General features: G+C 47.7%; 1 protein-coding gene across 1 annotated transcript; it reads right to left on the reverse strand.

The window, feature by feature from the left end:
- Window positions 1-912: 912 nt before the first annotated feature.
- On the reverse strand, window positions 913-3,503 carry LOC127306522 (abscisic acid 8'-hydroxylase 1). The gene is made up of 5 exons (XM_051337172.2): window positions 2,849-3,503; window positions 2,365-2,754; window positions 2,104-2,272; window positions 1,861-1,967; window positions 913-1,764 (listed from the first exon to the last, which is right to left on the reverse strand). The coding sequence occupies exons 1-5, from the start codon at window positions 3,392-3,394 to the stop codon at window positions 1,543-1,545; spliced, it is 1,434 nt and encodes a 477-aa protein (XP_051193132.1). The 5' UTR covers window positions 3,395-3,503; the 3' UTR covers window positions 913-1,542.
- Window positions 3,504-13,853: the final 10,350 nt, after the last annotated feature.

Here is a 13,853-nt window from a genome sequence, read left to right on the forward strand (position 1 = left end):
TGAGTTGTAGATACACCGTCTGACTTTGGGGCCTCATAAAGGATTGGATGTGTCTTCACTATCTTAATCCCCGTCCAAGAGTTGGTGGAGCATGATGTCCGGTGCCTCTTCCCCAAACGGCAAGGCTATGGCGTCCCTCACCTTGCCTACCTCTTGGGAGCAAATGGAAATGAGCGGAATGGTAGGGTCTTTCACAACAAGCATGCTCCACCTTTCGTGGGTTTAACACTAAATTTGAGGCCCGCTTGTGGGTTTTGGCGGGTGTTAAGCGTTTGGGCGAAATGATGCGGCATGCTTAATTAATAGACTAGGAGAAATCTTTTGGTTCCGTCCAAAAAAGATGCATAAACATTCAATCTACATCTTGAGAAATAAATTTCAGATCTTTTTATTGCTATTGGTTTTAGTATGTTTTTTTTTTCTTGTGTTGGAAAGTTTTTTTAAAGAAAGTATTATGGAAAGCTTGTTAGCACTAGATGTCTTCTTCATATAAACTAGCTTTTAGAACCATCTAAGAAATCAAGAGTGGGGACAGGGCTCCACCAGGGGAGTGAAGAGCTAACCCTTCCAGAACCATAGAGGTCAGCCAGTGGCTTAGTTTCTAGAGCATCAATCTCAGCCACAGAACATTAAGAAAAAAAAAATCTCCACCTCCACAAAATGCATGATTGTTTGCCCTGGCCCAAAGTCCAGCCGATATTTGCATTAGTTTTCTCAATAAAGAGAGCTAGCCTGATATTTGTATGGAGGTGCACTTGTGGAGCGCGCGTGGACTTTGTTGCTTCGAAGCATGCACGAGGCGATAGGGAATGAGTGTTGCTTACTGCTCCAGCTCAACTTTGCGGCAATAGATTAGTAGGGCTATTTTGTTTAGGAACAGATCACAGATCACATGTAGTACTCGTATGTCACTTCATAACAAGAAAGCCAGTTCCTCTTGCATTGCATTGACGTGTACCAAAGAATACATGAGGAGTCGCTCTCCGGCCTCCTTTTGGCTCGATCTTGCGATCGGTGCTTATTCGACCTAGCTGCCAGCCTGCTTTCAGGCGGGCAACCTATCTTACATCCCAATCAGGGCCTGTCTGTCTGCTGTCATCTCCTATATAGATGTTGCTAAAAAAATAAAAATCTGGAAGAAAAAAGGATAAAAAATGGTTGGTTGGTTTTACAATTGGGCGCCACTTCTTTGTGGCGCCGGCTCCCTAGCTGAAAATGCCTACGGTAGCAGTGTGTTTTTTTGCAAGGAATTTTCTCGGCCTTCTCTGGCCCGGCCGTCGCGGTCGTCGCCGAAGAATCTGTACAGAGGAGGAGGAGTCCGACGGTCCGTGCTTGCTGCTGATGCGGAAATCCAGTCGCACGCAGCAGCCGATCGATCGGCGTCCGCCAGCCCGCTCCCGCCGCGGCGCCCACAGGCTCCAGGTGTCCCCCGCCGATGGCGACCGCCGCGGACAGGGACGGATGATGGAGCCCGGGTTTTTTCCGGTCCGCATGCGCAGCGCTGCTGTAGATTTTTGGTCGTGAAATCTTGGATGAATGGAATCAGGCGCTGTCGTTCTTGCTGTTGAAGGTCATGGGTAGGCCGTTGATGGGGAGGGCGAAGGGGCCGAACTGGACGCCGCTCTCGGAGTTGGAGGTGGACCAGCTGTACTTGGTGGCGAGGTGGTGGCAGAAGACGAGCATCTCCAGCTTGGCCAGCTCGTTGCCCGGGCACGAGTGGGTCCCGTTGCCGAAGGGCATGAAGGTGTTGGGCTTGGGGGCCACCTGCAGACAGACACAGTCACAAACCAAGATCAGCCACTGCGACTCTATCATCAAGGGAATCGAAAGAGAAAGAATGGAGGAGGAGGTGTTGCTGACCTCGAATCGCGAAGGATCGAACTTTTCCGGGCAGGGGAAGTGGTCGGGGTTGTGGTGGATGTTGCGGAACAGGGGGAGCACTTTCCAGCCCTTGGGAATGAGGTACCCTGCACAGAACAGAGGAGTCGAGTTCAGTTGAGTTGCTCGTTCTGTTAGGAACGCGTCCTGTCCGAGCCAATTCATGCGCAGGCAGGCAGCGCACTGCTGTACTCCGAGAAGGACAGCACTGAAGTTGATGTTTACCTTGGTACTCCACGTCCTCCACGGCCTCCCTGAAGGTGAAGGAGAGGATGGATGCGACCCGCATCGTCTCCTGGATCACCCGCCCCGTCATCTTCATCCGCCTCGTGTCGGCCCACGACAGCGGCTCGCCGGAAACCTCCTTCTCCTTGGCGATAGCAGCGTGCTCTTCCTGCAGTTTTCGTTCAGTCAGTGGCTGCCTTTTTTTGAGAGGTCGACTGCTGGAGAGGTCAAATATACTACAAGAGACGGCCGGCGACTTACGGTGACGGCCTTGAGCACGGCGGGGTTGTCGCCGAGGAACTTCACCATCCAGGTGAGGACGCTGGCGGTGGTGTCCCGCGCGGCGAAGATGACGCCGATGGCGTTGTCGGCGATCTGGTCGTCGGTGAGCTCCTCCTTGCCGTCCATGAAGGAGCCCAGGAGGTCGTTCCCGCGCTCCTGCTCGCTCTGCCGCCTGGCCGAGATGATGTGCGCCACAATGGCGCCCAGCCGCTTGCGGGCCTTCATGGCCTTGTGGAACAGCGTGCCGGGCACGTTCACGGGCATCGAGTTGTACCCCTTCTCCAGCGTCAGGTAGCACTGCTTCAGCTCCTCGATGTACTGCATCTCCTCGTCGCCGAAAATGGACAGCAATGCCACATTCAGAGCGTACTGCATGCGCCAAGAGCGAATCGTCAGCACACAGCAGGAGAGCAGAGCAAAACAGAGGAGAGTAGTAAAGCAGAGGGAAAAAGCGGCAACTTACAGTCTTCATCTCCTGGAAGGTGTTGACCTCCAAGCCGTCCCATGAGCGGAGGGAGCGGAGCGCTATGGCCTCGATGGCGGGGACGGAGCCGCGGATGGAGTCCGGGGAGAAGGCGCGGGAGACGAGGCGGCGGAGGTGGGCGTGGTAGTCGCCCTGCTGGAAGAAGATGGCCTGCCGCCCCAGCATGCGCTCCTTGCTGGCCGGGAAGGTGGGCTTGAAGAGGTGCGCCTGGGTGACCAGCACGAACTTGGCCGCCTCAGGGCTGGACACCATCACGCAGGGGCACCCCAGGATGTGCGTCTTGAAGATGGGGCCGTACTTGTTGCGCTTCCGGGCGAAGAACACGTTGGGGTTCTTGGACGAGTAGAGCTGGGTGGTCTCGCCCACGTACGGCCACCCCATCGTGCCCGGCGGCAGCGGCAGGCTGCTCTTGCCCTTGCCGCCGGAGGAAGACGACGAGGACGAGCGCTTCTTGGCGGCGCGGAGGGCGCACGCCGCGACCACGAACGGCGCAAGCAGGCAGAGGAAGAGGATGAAGGCACCCATCGATCGGTTTAATCGAAGCAGAGGCTTCTTGGTTGCCGAGGGAGGAGGAAGAGGGGGAGCAGGAGAGGAGATGGATGGGTGGTGGTGCCGGGGTGTGGAGGGAAATGCGAGGGAGGTGGCAGGTATTTATAGATTGGCGCCCTCCTTTCCCGGTCGCCGGCCCCTCCACTCCATGCCGCGCTCCCTAGCTCGCTCTAAAAATCTAATTCTACGACTACTACGCGCTACTACACCACTAGTAGCACACCAACGCGAGAGCAGAGCAGGGGCAGAGCTGTGTGCGTGTGCGCTTCAGCGAATTATTGAGCAGATCAATTCATTCATTCAGTAAAATAAAGCTGGACCGATTAATCAATTAGGCAATCCACGGAGGTGCTTTCCAGCGCTAGCGAAAGAGGGAGAGAAACACGAACAGCTCACACCTCTCCTGTCCTGTCTCAACGACGCTGGCTCATCGGTCGAGTAGCTACTGTACACGCTCCTCTCTCGTACTGTACGAACGACCGCTGCCTGCTTCCTCTCCCATCCTATAATGCTCCATTCATCATTCTCATAATATCCCCTGCTGTCCTCCTGGCCATCACATCGTTTAGGTGGTCTCAAGATATTTTTATTGGCACCAATATCTGCTGATTGGGCTCATGCTTGCTTCCATACTTTCATATGTGACGACTATGTGAGTCATTCTCTAGGTCATTGATTGATTTCTGAGGTAAATGGTAATTTTTGTAAGAGGAGATTGCGTTAGTCTTTGGTTTCACTGATGGGTTAAAGCAACCGTAGGAAACATGTTTCATGCACTTGTTTATATCCAGGCTTCCCAAGATCTCAGGGCGGTGGCCCATCTCTGATCTCCGGTGGTGTTCGCGGGCAACAGTGGTCGAGCTTCGATGGTGGATCCGCGGTCTGGAAGGAGGCGGTTGTTGGTGCGCTCGATCTAGGGCCTTGCCTGTGACCGGCAGCCTTTTCCAAACCCTACTGCCTTCTCTCGCCATCGGTAGGTGACATCGCGCGAAGGCCCTCGAGCGGTCGTGAATGGCCAGTTGCGTGGGGGCTTGGCCTGAATAGTCCTAAGATCGATCTCACGTCATGACGAAGAACTTCTTGTTCCCTATCTTCATGGATATGGCCGGAGCGTCAAGTTCTAGAAGTCTCCGCCGGCAAACTCCAATGAACGACATGCCAGAAATTGCCGGATCGGATGGTATTTGGTCGTGCCCAACCATGTTTTTTTCTAACCATGTGGTTTCAAAGAGAGCGATGCGAAGCTCCGCTGGTTGTTGCCATCATGAGACATGTCTTTACTTCCATGGTCAAGTCAGTCACCGAGAATGACATGGATGACAAGATCCGAGGACTGCTAATGGTGGTTTGAGTCCTGGTGGCGATGAGTTTTGGCATGGTGATTTTTTAATTGGAGCAGATGCATCGGCAAGTGGGAGCGACAACACTAAAGAAATTCAGAGTCTAAACTTGCAGGGGAAAGACCAAAAGTCTGGTCTTAATTGGTTGTATCTGGCAATGGTAATTTTTGTAAGAGGAGACTGCGTTAGTCTTTGGTTTCACTGACGGGTTAAAGCAACCGTAGGAAACATGCTTCATGCACTTATTTATATTCAGGCTTCCCAAGATCTCGGGCGGTGGCCACTCTCTTATCTCCGTTGGTGTTGGTGGGCAACAGTGGTTGGGCTTCGGTGGTAGATCCGTGGGTAGCGGGTCTGGAAGGAGGCGGCGGTTGGTGCGCTCGATCTAGGGCCTTGCCTGTGATCGGCGGCCTTCTCCAAACCCTAATGCCTTCTCTCGCCATCGGTCGGTGACATCGCGCGAAGGCCCTCTGGCGGCCGTGAATAGCCAGTTGCGTGGGAGCTTGGTCTGAATAGTCCTAAGATCGCTCTCACGTCCCCATGACAAAGAATTCTTGTTCCCTATCTTCATTGATCTTGTCGGAGCGTCAAGTTCTAGAAGGCTCCGCCGGCGAACACCAATGGACGACATGCTAGAAATTGATGGATTGGATGGTATTGGATCGTGCCCAACCATGTTTTTTTCTAACCATTTGGTTTCAAAGGGAGCGATGCGAAGCTCCGCGGGTTGTTGCCATCGTGAGGCATGTCTTTACTTCCATGGTCAAGTCAGTCACCGAGAATGACATGGACGAAGAGTTCTGAGGACTGCTAATGGTGGTTTGAGTCCTGGTGGCGAAGAGTTTTGGCATGGTGATTTGTTAATTGGAGCAGCTGCATCGACAAGTGGGAGCGACACACTGAAACAAACAATTCAGAGTCTAAACTTGTAGGGTGAAGACCAAAAGTCTCGCCTTAATTGGTTCTATCTGGCAATGGTCTTGTTGAAGGCATTGTTTTGTGAGCATGAAATTTCTCCTGGATGAATACATATAATCTATGATCATGGCGATGATGACGCTTGTGGACTATTCCCTTCTTTGAGAAGCTGCTTTTGGAGTAGATGGATTTCTAGGGATGTCTTGGTGGTGTTTGGTCTGCTGTTAGTACCTCTGTTGGACAAGGCGACGCCTAGAAACCGCTTAAGCACGCTTAGGCACTAGGCGATGGACAAACGCCTCGCCTAGGGCATAAGCGGAGGTCTAGGCAGTGTAACCAAGAAATTGTCTTCCACAATAAGAAATCATGTCATCTTCATGATCAAGCTAGATGGGCATTATTATAAAGGTAGTTATTACAAATTTACTCATTTACATGTTATAAATTAATGTTTATGCACATATAATAACAAATATACACACTTGATGGTATAAACTATGCCCACCTAGGCTGCGCCAAAGCCGCTTAAGCATCGCCTAGGCACTAGGCGAATGCCAACCGGCCTCGCTTACGCCTAGCGCTTTTTCCAACCTTGCCTGTTACAAAGAACGATCTGTAGTGGGACTTTTGTTTTCTGTTAAAAAAATTACATGAGTGCACCTATATTACTATTAGGGTACTTCGTTGTTGTAAAGGTTAGGTGTAATTATATCTTCACGATATTGATATATTTCTTTTTTGAGAAAAATTCTGCTGATTGGGTTCCTGCTTGCTAGTATGACGACTATGTGAGTCATTCTCTATGTCATTGATTTATTTATGAGTTAAATAGTAACTTTTTGTAAGAGAAGACTGCCTTAACTTACTAGTTTCACTGACCGGTTAAAGCAGCCTCTGGGTAGGAAACACACGGTTGATTTCATTTGTTTTATTCATGGTCGGAATGACAGGTGTTGAACTGATCTTTTACACCATCATCAACGAAATGGTCATAGTCCTACCCAAGCGTCTTTATTATTTGTCCTGCACAAGAGAAACAATATGGCCTTTTCTTTCTTTCAGAAAAAAATGTTCACCAAAATAATTGGTAGTGGATAGCATTTTTTTTTTTTTTGAGATAGTAGTGGCTAGCATTCTAGGTTAGCATCCCAATCAGAAATTCAAAACGCATGTGCGGTCAGAGGAGTTGACCTTGGCGCAGGAACGGGACACCTGTGAGGGCCTCATTCGATCCATCGACCCGACTGCGTGCCACTGTTTTGTGCAGGGTAGCTAGACCGGTTTTCTTTTTCTCCCTTTCTCGATTCTTGACTTCAAACCCATGTCAATCTCTTGAATAAATTGTGGGAATGCACGCCGAGACGAACAGTGGTAGTCTAACGTGGAAATTTGCTAGTAGTAACAAATATCTCTCTCTTGCTACGTGTTCGTACAAGGGACCCCTCTCTGCTTCTTCCTACTCTTTTTCCTAGCAGTATTCTCTGAATCTCTTCGCGATTCAATGGGAGCAATTCAAGGGACAAGTGTCACGCACCCATCGTTTGTGATCATTCTTAAGGAAACGTATCTTCGTTTCAGCGACCAGTGCAAAAGGATATGTTTATTGTAGGATGGGTTTATTATTTCAAGCATATCCAGTTACAAAGAATAGCACTCTGCTAAACTAGAATCGCTTCTACCATTTTCTTCTCGCTTTTGCTTCGGTGCAACTCTCTTCCCCAAACTCAAACACAATAAAAATCAAGATCAGTATGTGCCTGTTCATAAGTAAGGACATGATGGCATTTAATAAAATTTTCAAATTATCGTTAACTAATAATTAAAATGTATCTACCATATCATATGGCCCACTTAAATATTGTAGACGTGTACCCGTATGTATCCATCGTGGACCTGCCCTGGTCGCTAAGGTCCATAGTCATCTTTCTCCTCGCGCGCAAACACGAAAGCTCGAGAGCTACAGCTATGGAGATCGACAACATCTCCTTTGAACTCCAGCAATTCTATGATCGGGAGAGGGTGCACTGAAGCAGGGCTGTTTTCTTCTTCTTTCTTAATTATTGACTTCACACCATGCATGTCAATCTCTTGAATCTGAATATATTGTGGGAATGCATGCCGAAACAACTGTGGGGTATAGCACTGTTCCAATAAATAAGTCTTATGAATTTACTCAAATGTCAGCATCTTCCATGTTTCAGCAATGAGATAGAAAAATAAACATTTATAATACTAAATAAATATTAGTAGATTTACTTTAACATATTTTTAAAAATGTGTTTTATGTTGTTCATGCGTTTACTTTGTCTTCATATTTGGTTAAGATTTGATTTTAACTAAAATTATAAGCCCCATTCATCGGAGTTAGTAACAAGCATCTCTCAGCTTGCGTGTCTTCTTGCCAGGTGTCCTAGAAGGTACCCCTCTTCTTCAAATCTTTTTCCTAGTACTAGTATTCTCTCAATCTCGTGGTGACTCAGCGCAAGCAGTTCACGGGACAAGTGTCATGAGCCCGTTGTTTGAGTTCGTTTTCTCAATGCAACGTATCTTCGTTTCTTTGACCAGTCCTAAAAGAAGTGCATATTACATTTTCGAAACGTGGAGACTATAACGGTGCACTAGAATTCATATATGACTTTTTTGAAGAGCTCACGACATATCAAATTACTAGTACCCCCTCTAATCCTTAATAGATGTACTAACTTAGTAATAAATCTGCAATACTTATTATGGATCGGAGGAAGTAGCAATAACTTGCTAATTGATCTTAAACTTTGTGGAATGTAAATTAAAATAGAACAGAGGCAGTAGTAGTCTAACGTGGAAATTGCAGACAAATATCTCTCGCTTGATTGCTATGTTGCCACGTGTTCTGAGAAGGTGTACCCTTCTTTTTTCTTAGTGCTCTTTTTTCCTAGCAGTGTTCTTCTCGTGACTCGACGAAAGTAGTTCACGGGACAAGTGTTAGGTCATCCATCGTGTGCGTCCGTTTTCTCAATATAATGCAGCATAACTTCGTTTCTATGATCCGTGCTAAAATATGTCCGTATTATATTGTCAAAATGCAGAACATAGCGTTGGTACACTAGAATTCACATGAGTATTTTGAATATCTCGCGACATATCAAAATACTAGTACTCTCCCCAATCATTAATAAGTTATTCACATGAGTAGCTAGTCTTAAAATTTGTGGAATGTAAATTAAAAGAGAATGGAGGAAGTGGTAGTCCAACGAGGAAATTGCAGACACATATCTCTCGCTTGCTTGCCTTGTTGCCACGTGCTCCTAGCCGGTACCCTTATTTTTCCTGCTCTTTTCGCCGGTAGTATTCCCATCTTGACTCAATGCAACAATTCCAGGGACAAGTGTCAGGCGTCCATAGTTTGTGCCAATTCTCAATGCAGCGTATCTTGGTTTCTACGATCTGCCCAGAGGGATGTGCATATTATATTGTGGAAATGAGGAGCATATGACGCTGGTGCACTGGAATTCACATGACTTTTGAATAGCTCGCGAGCATAAACGTATACTCAACCAGTATTTGCTGAGTCATGGCTGAGGCCATGGATGGCCTTCTAGATGTTATCGCAAGCCGGCAAGCCCATGTTCCAGAGAGATGGCACGCGACGCACGTAGACGTACTCTTCCTCAAGGAATGCGAACTGTGTATGTTGTGTGAAGTTGTTTAGTTCAGTTATGACGGCATGCAATGATCCTCTCTCCCTGCCAAGCTACCGGCCGGTAGCTAGGCTAGCTAGGTGAGGGCTAGCTAGGTGAGGAAATATCAGAAGTTTCAGAACACGGAAGGACTTCTTTTTTTCAGTAATGAGAAAACGGAAGCAAAAACAAAAAAAAACTGATAAAGAGAACATGGAAGCATGCAAGGAGAGGAAATGAAAATTGGCCTTTTGCAGTATAATTCTTCTTCTGCAAAATGAATATGCGTATGAAAATGGTAGTGCGATTTGGTAAGATCTTTTCCCTACAGTAAAAGAACGATTACGTGGGTTTTCTTTATGCATTACTACATGCATGTGTTCTTCCGTGGACATGCAACGTAATCCATCTTTACGGCTAAAAAAAGTTCTATAGCTGGCAGGAATTATGTGTCGTGGTTGGTAAGTACCCATGGATGTAGGAGTCGCCCAATTCTGATAGAATCACTCCAATCCGCTACGATTCTACGTGCCATTCCGATAGATTCTCTTTGGGTGCCGAAAGAAGCCGTGGTAGTATCACAGTTGCATCTGCCATGCCATGCCATGCTAGGATATGCACGACGGCAGACGGATCTGGAAGTTTGATACATGTAGCGTGATGGGTACAACCACAAGAGACCGCCCGTTGCATAGGTTTGTATAGAAAGGGCGGCACACCGCTCGGTCGGTCGCGGGGCACGCGTACGTCGCGGATGGCGGCGCATGTAAGTCCGTGTCCGTAGGCCCGATCGAGCCACATGCATCGATCATCTCGGTCGGTGCAGTGCAGGAGAGTGCTACGTATGTCCGATCTGGTTAAGCGTCAACGCTAGCTTTAGTCACGTAGCAGGGCAGAGCGGCCGGCCGTGTAGCAACCGAGTCCGATCTTGCCCGAAGAGGCAGCCTGCCGGGAGACGGCGCCCGCCGGTGAGCAGCCCGCAAACCAACACTAGTAGAAAAAGAGGCTTCCAGACGCCCCCTTTAGTCGCGGAAATATTCGAACCGCGACTAAAGGGGTCTTTAGTCGCGGTTCGGGAGGCGACCCGCGACCGAAGGTCTGGGCCCAGCGGGCTCGGTCGACAGCTGGCGGACGGAAGGGGCTTTAGTCGCGGTTGGCCAGGCCAACCGCGACTAAAGGTCTTCAGGCCTGGCCGAAGGCCTTTAGTCGCGGTTGGCCAGGCCAACCGGGACTAAAGGGTACCCCTTTAGTCGCGGTTGGTGTCCCCAACCGGGACTAAAGGTTTTCCCGAGTTTTTTTACTCCCACGCCCCCTGCACCCCCCCCCCCCCGTGGATCGCCTTTTTTTGGTTTGTAAAATACAAAAGAAAATGATAGAAAATTCAAAAAAAAAAATTGTTTTCAGATTCTTGTATGTTATGCAACCTACTATTCGGAGAAATTAAGAAATTCGAATTTTTACTTTTTTGCAAAAAAAGTTTAAAAAATGGTAAAACCGTAATAACTTTTGCATACGACGTCGGAAAAAAACGTATAATATATCAAAAAAATCCTGGAAAAAAGTTACATCCGAATTCACCTGGGTTTACCCGGTTAGCCAATTTTTAGATTCTCAAAATTCCAAATGAAAATATGAAAGCAGGAAGATTTTAGTTTTTGCCAGAAATTCAGTATTTTATATTTTTTTAAATTTTAAATTAATAATTGCATCTTGCATAAAGATTACTATTACTTAACCATAAAGTTAGCCAATTTTTAGATTTTCAAATTTTCAGGTTTTAGGTTTGGCAAAAAAAAATATTTAAAAAATTATAAAATTAAAAAATTAATTATAATATAAATTTAAAAAGTTAATATTTGTTTCTTTATTCAAGATTATTATTACATCATTACTTTTGTTTATTAAAATAATTATTTGAAATTCAAACAATAAAGAAGTGTGACATCGACCCAACATGTTAATAGGATTGATATGATACTAGTATCAACAACATGCGCGCGAAGCACTTGGAAGGAGGATGGGAAAGGAACTTGGAAGTTAAGCGTGCTAGTGCTGGAGTAGTGGGAGGATGGGTGACCGAGCGGGAAGTTTGACCACAGGTAAGGAATTTGACTAGAGATTAAGTGTAGTTAGTGACTAAACTTGGCCAATAACTGAAATACTAGAAATTGTGGAAAAAAAAAGGAAAAAAAAGGAGTGAAAAATAATTAGAAAACCAAATAGATTAAAAAAAATTAACCCGCGGAGGCCTTTAGTCGCGGTTGGCCAGGCGAACCGCGACTAAAGGTCTTCCGCCCCGCCGGACGCCTGGCGCCCACGTGGACGGGCCTTTAGTCGCGGTTCGTAAGCAACCGCGACTAAAGGGGGGGGGCTTTAGTCGCGCTTATTTAGTCGCGGTTGCGCAACCGCGACTAATGACAGTTGCGAACCGCGACTAAAGGGCATTTTTCTACCAGTGCAATCAACCGTGGCACGGCACGATACCGCCGGCCGGGTGGTCCTTGTCCGCATGCATGCTGCACGCGGCCGTTGCCCCTGATTCCGGTCCCATGCACGGAGCCGATCCACCGTCGGTCGTGGCTTATGCTTTTTTTTTCTTAAAAAAAATCATATCCACAATTTTCTCGTTTTTGATAAATTTCAAAAATAATTGTAGCATTGGTAAGACCGATCGGGTCCGGCCTTTAGGCCTAGCCGTAACCTACTGGCCTAGATTCCTTGGGCTGGTTGAACCCCCACCCATCGACCGCACAGATCGGGCTGGCCAAACCCTACCGGGTCTGTCAGACTGGTCTAACCCGACTGGTCCTGCATACGCCAAGGCTGCATGAACGTTTTCTCGTGTCAACATTTGCCGCCATCCTATCTTGTCGCTTCCCTATAAAACGACCCACCTGAAGTGTTGGTCCGAGCAAGGCAACACTCCTAGCGGCAATTACAACATTGGCAGGACGAAGATGAGGGAGAGTAACACTCGTACATCAAAACAACTAGGACGACGGAGATGAAGGGTGCAAGCTTGCTCCCGGAGGTGAGAGCAGATCAATGTTGTTGCGTCAATCTTGTGAAGGTGAAGCAGACGGAGAATTTATCAGATAAGTTTGGCATTAAATGAAATATGTGTGCCAACTATGATCATGATGCACCGGCAAGTTCGTCGTATCCTAGGCCTCCGATATGTTCTAAGCCTGGTGAATAGACACGTTCTTTTGTCGTTGTTTCTTTAAAATAACGTTCTTATTTTTGTTACAGTCTCCTCTACTCCTCTTCATATTATTACCATTGTACTCACACGGAGCAATCAAAGTGAGAATTTAGTGAGATTGAGGAAAGGCATCGATGTGCATGTGAAAGCTTCTTCACGGAGGAGCATATAGAGAAGGCCAATGCACGAGAGAAAGGGCTCCTTAGGCGAAGGCAGGGAAGAACGTGGTCAGACGAGTGAAAAATAGCCACGATGGACTCAAAACCACTAGAATTATATACTATTAGCTGCGTATCGTAATTTCAGTTGTGGTGTAGAGGTGATCCCGCCAGACCGACAAATGTCGTCGCCTAACACGACTACTAGGAATCATGGCCCTTCGGGTTCCTCGTCGCTTTTAACCAAGCCAAGCAGGGCTCTCGGCAGACTAGGAAGACAACAATCCCACCTTTCGAGTTTGTCTAACTCGACCGGCCCCTTTAGGGTTTCTCATGGTGGAGGCCACAATATTTTTTTATTTTTTTTAAACGCTCAATATTTTCCGCTATTTCTAACTTTGTGCTCGGTCAGATGATGTCATCAAATCTACTCATGTTGCAATTAATGACTAGCACGAACTATGAAGAAAAATATGATGGTTGAGATAAAAAAAAAGTTGCATTCGTACTTGAACTGAAAAAGTATCATTCAAAACTCTACTTTCAAATAAGAAAGATCTACTTGTAATTCAATTTGAACCTCATATAAGAAATATGCACCAATCACAATGCAATCAAACAGCAAGAATTTCTTTTAGGGTGGCTTATGGCCTCCCCGTACGGCCACCGGACACCAGTGTGCTGCCGCGTTTGTCTCTCTTGAGCTTGACATGCATCATGGTGCGTTTGTCTCGGGTGCAACGGGAAAGATCCATGGTGTGCATCACTGCATGGACGATGCCCGTACACCTGATCAGATTTGTATGGACGCGAGGGCGCAAGCGCAACACGGTACGTAGTACGTACACCTGCCGCCCGCTCATTGCCTGGTCGCCGTGCGCATCATTGCTCGTCGGCTCGTCACCGGGTAGCCGCTAAGCTAGGATCGAGTAGGGACCGATGGAAATATCAGCACGAGCACGCGCGTGCGGAGTCAGTCGTTGTCGAACGTTGCGGCGGCGCGGGCCACGTTACAGCGGCCGCAGGACATACGTGGATTGAATGATTGGTGCTACGTAGGCTCCGTTTACGTACGTGCCCTAGCTACGTCTACGTGCGTGTCTATCTGCGACCCGGCCTGACCGCTGCTCATCAGCGCATGTGCTAGCCTGGACA

Source organism: Lolium perenne, chromosome 6, assembly GCF_019359855.2.
Source record: "Lolium perenne isolate Kyuss_39 chromosome 6, Kyuss_2.0, whole genome shotgun sequence".
NCBI lineage: Eukaryota > Viridiplantae > Streptophyta > Magnoliopsida > Poales > Poaceae > Lolium > Lolium perenne.

Bases quoted from the DNA above. Each gene is read 5' to 3' on its own strand.
- LOC127306522 (XM_051337172.2), bottom strand. From the start codon at position 3,394: ATGGGTGCCTTCATCCTCTTCCTCTGCCTGCTTGCGCCGTTCGTGGTC. The intron at 2,273-2,364 runs GTAAGTCGCCGG...CGAAAACTGCAG, and splicing joins CCGTGCTCAAGGCCGTCACC to GAAGAGCACGCTGCTATCGC. The intron at 1,968-2,103 runs GTAAACATCAAC...TGTTCTGTGCAG, and splicing joins GGAGGACGTGGAGTACCAAG to GGTACCTCATTCCCAAGGGC.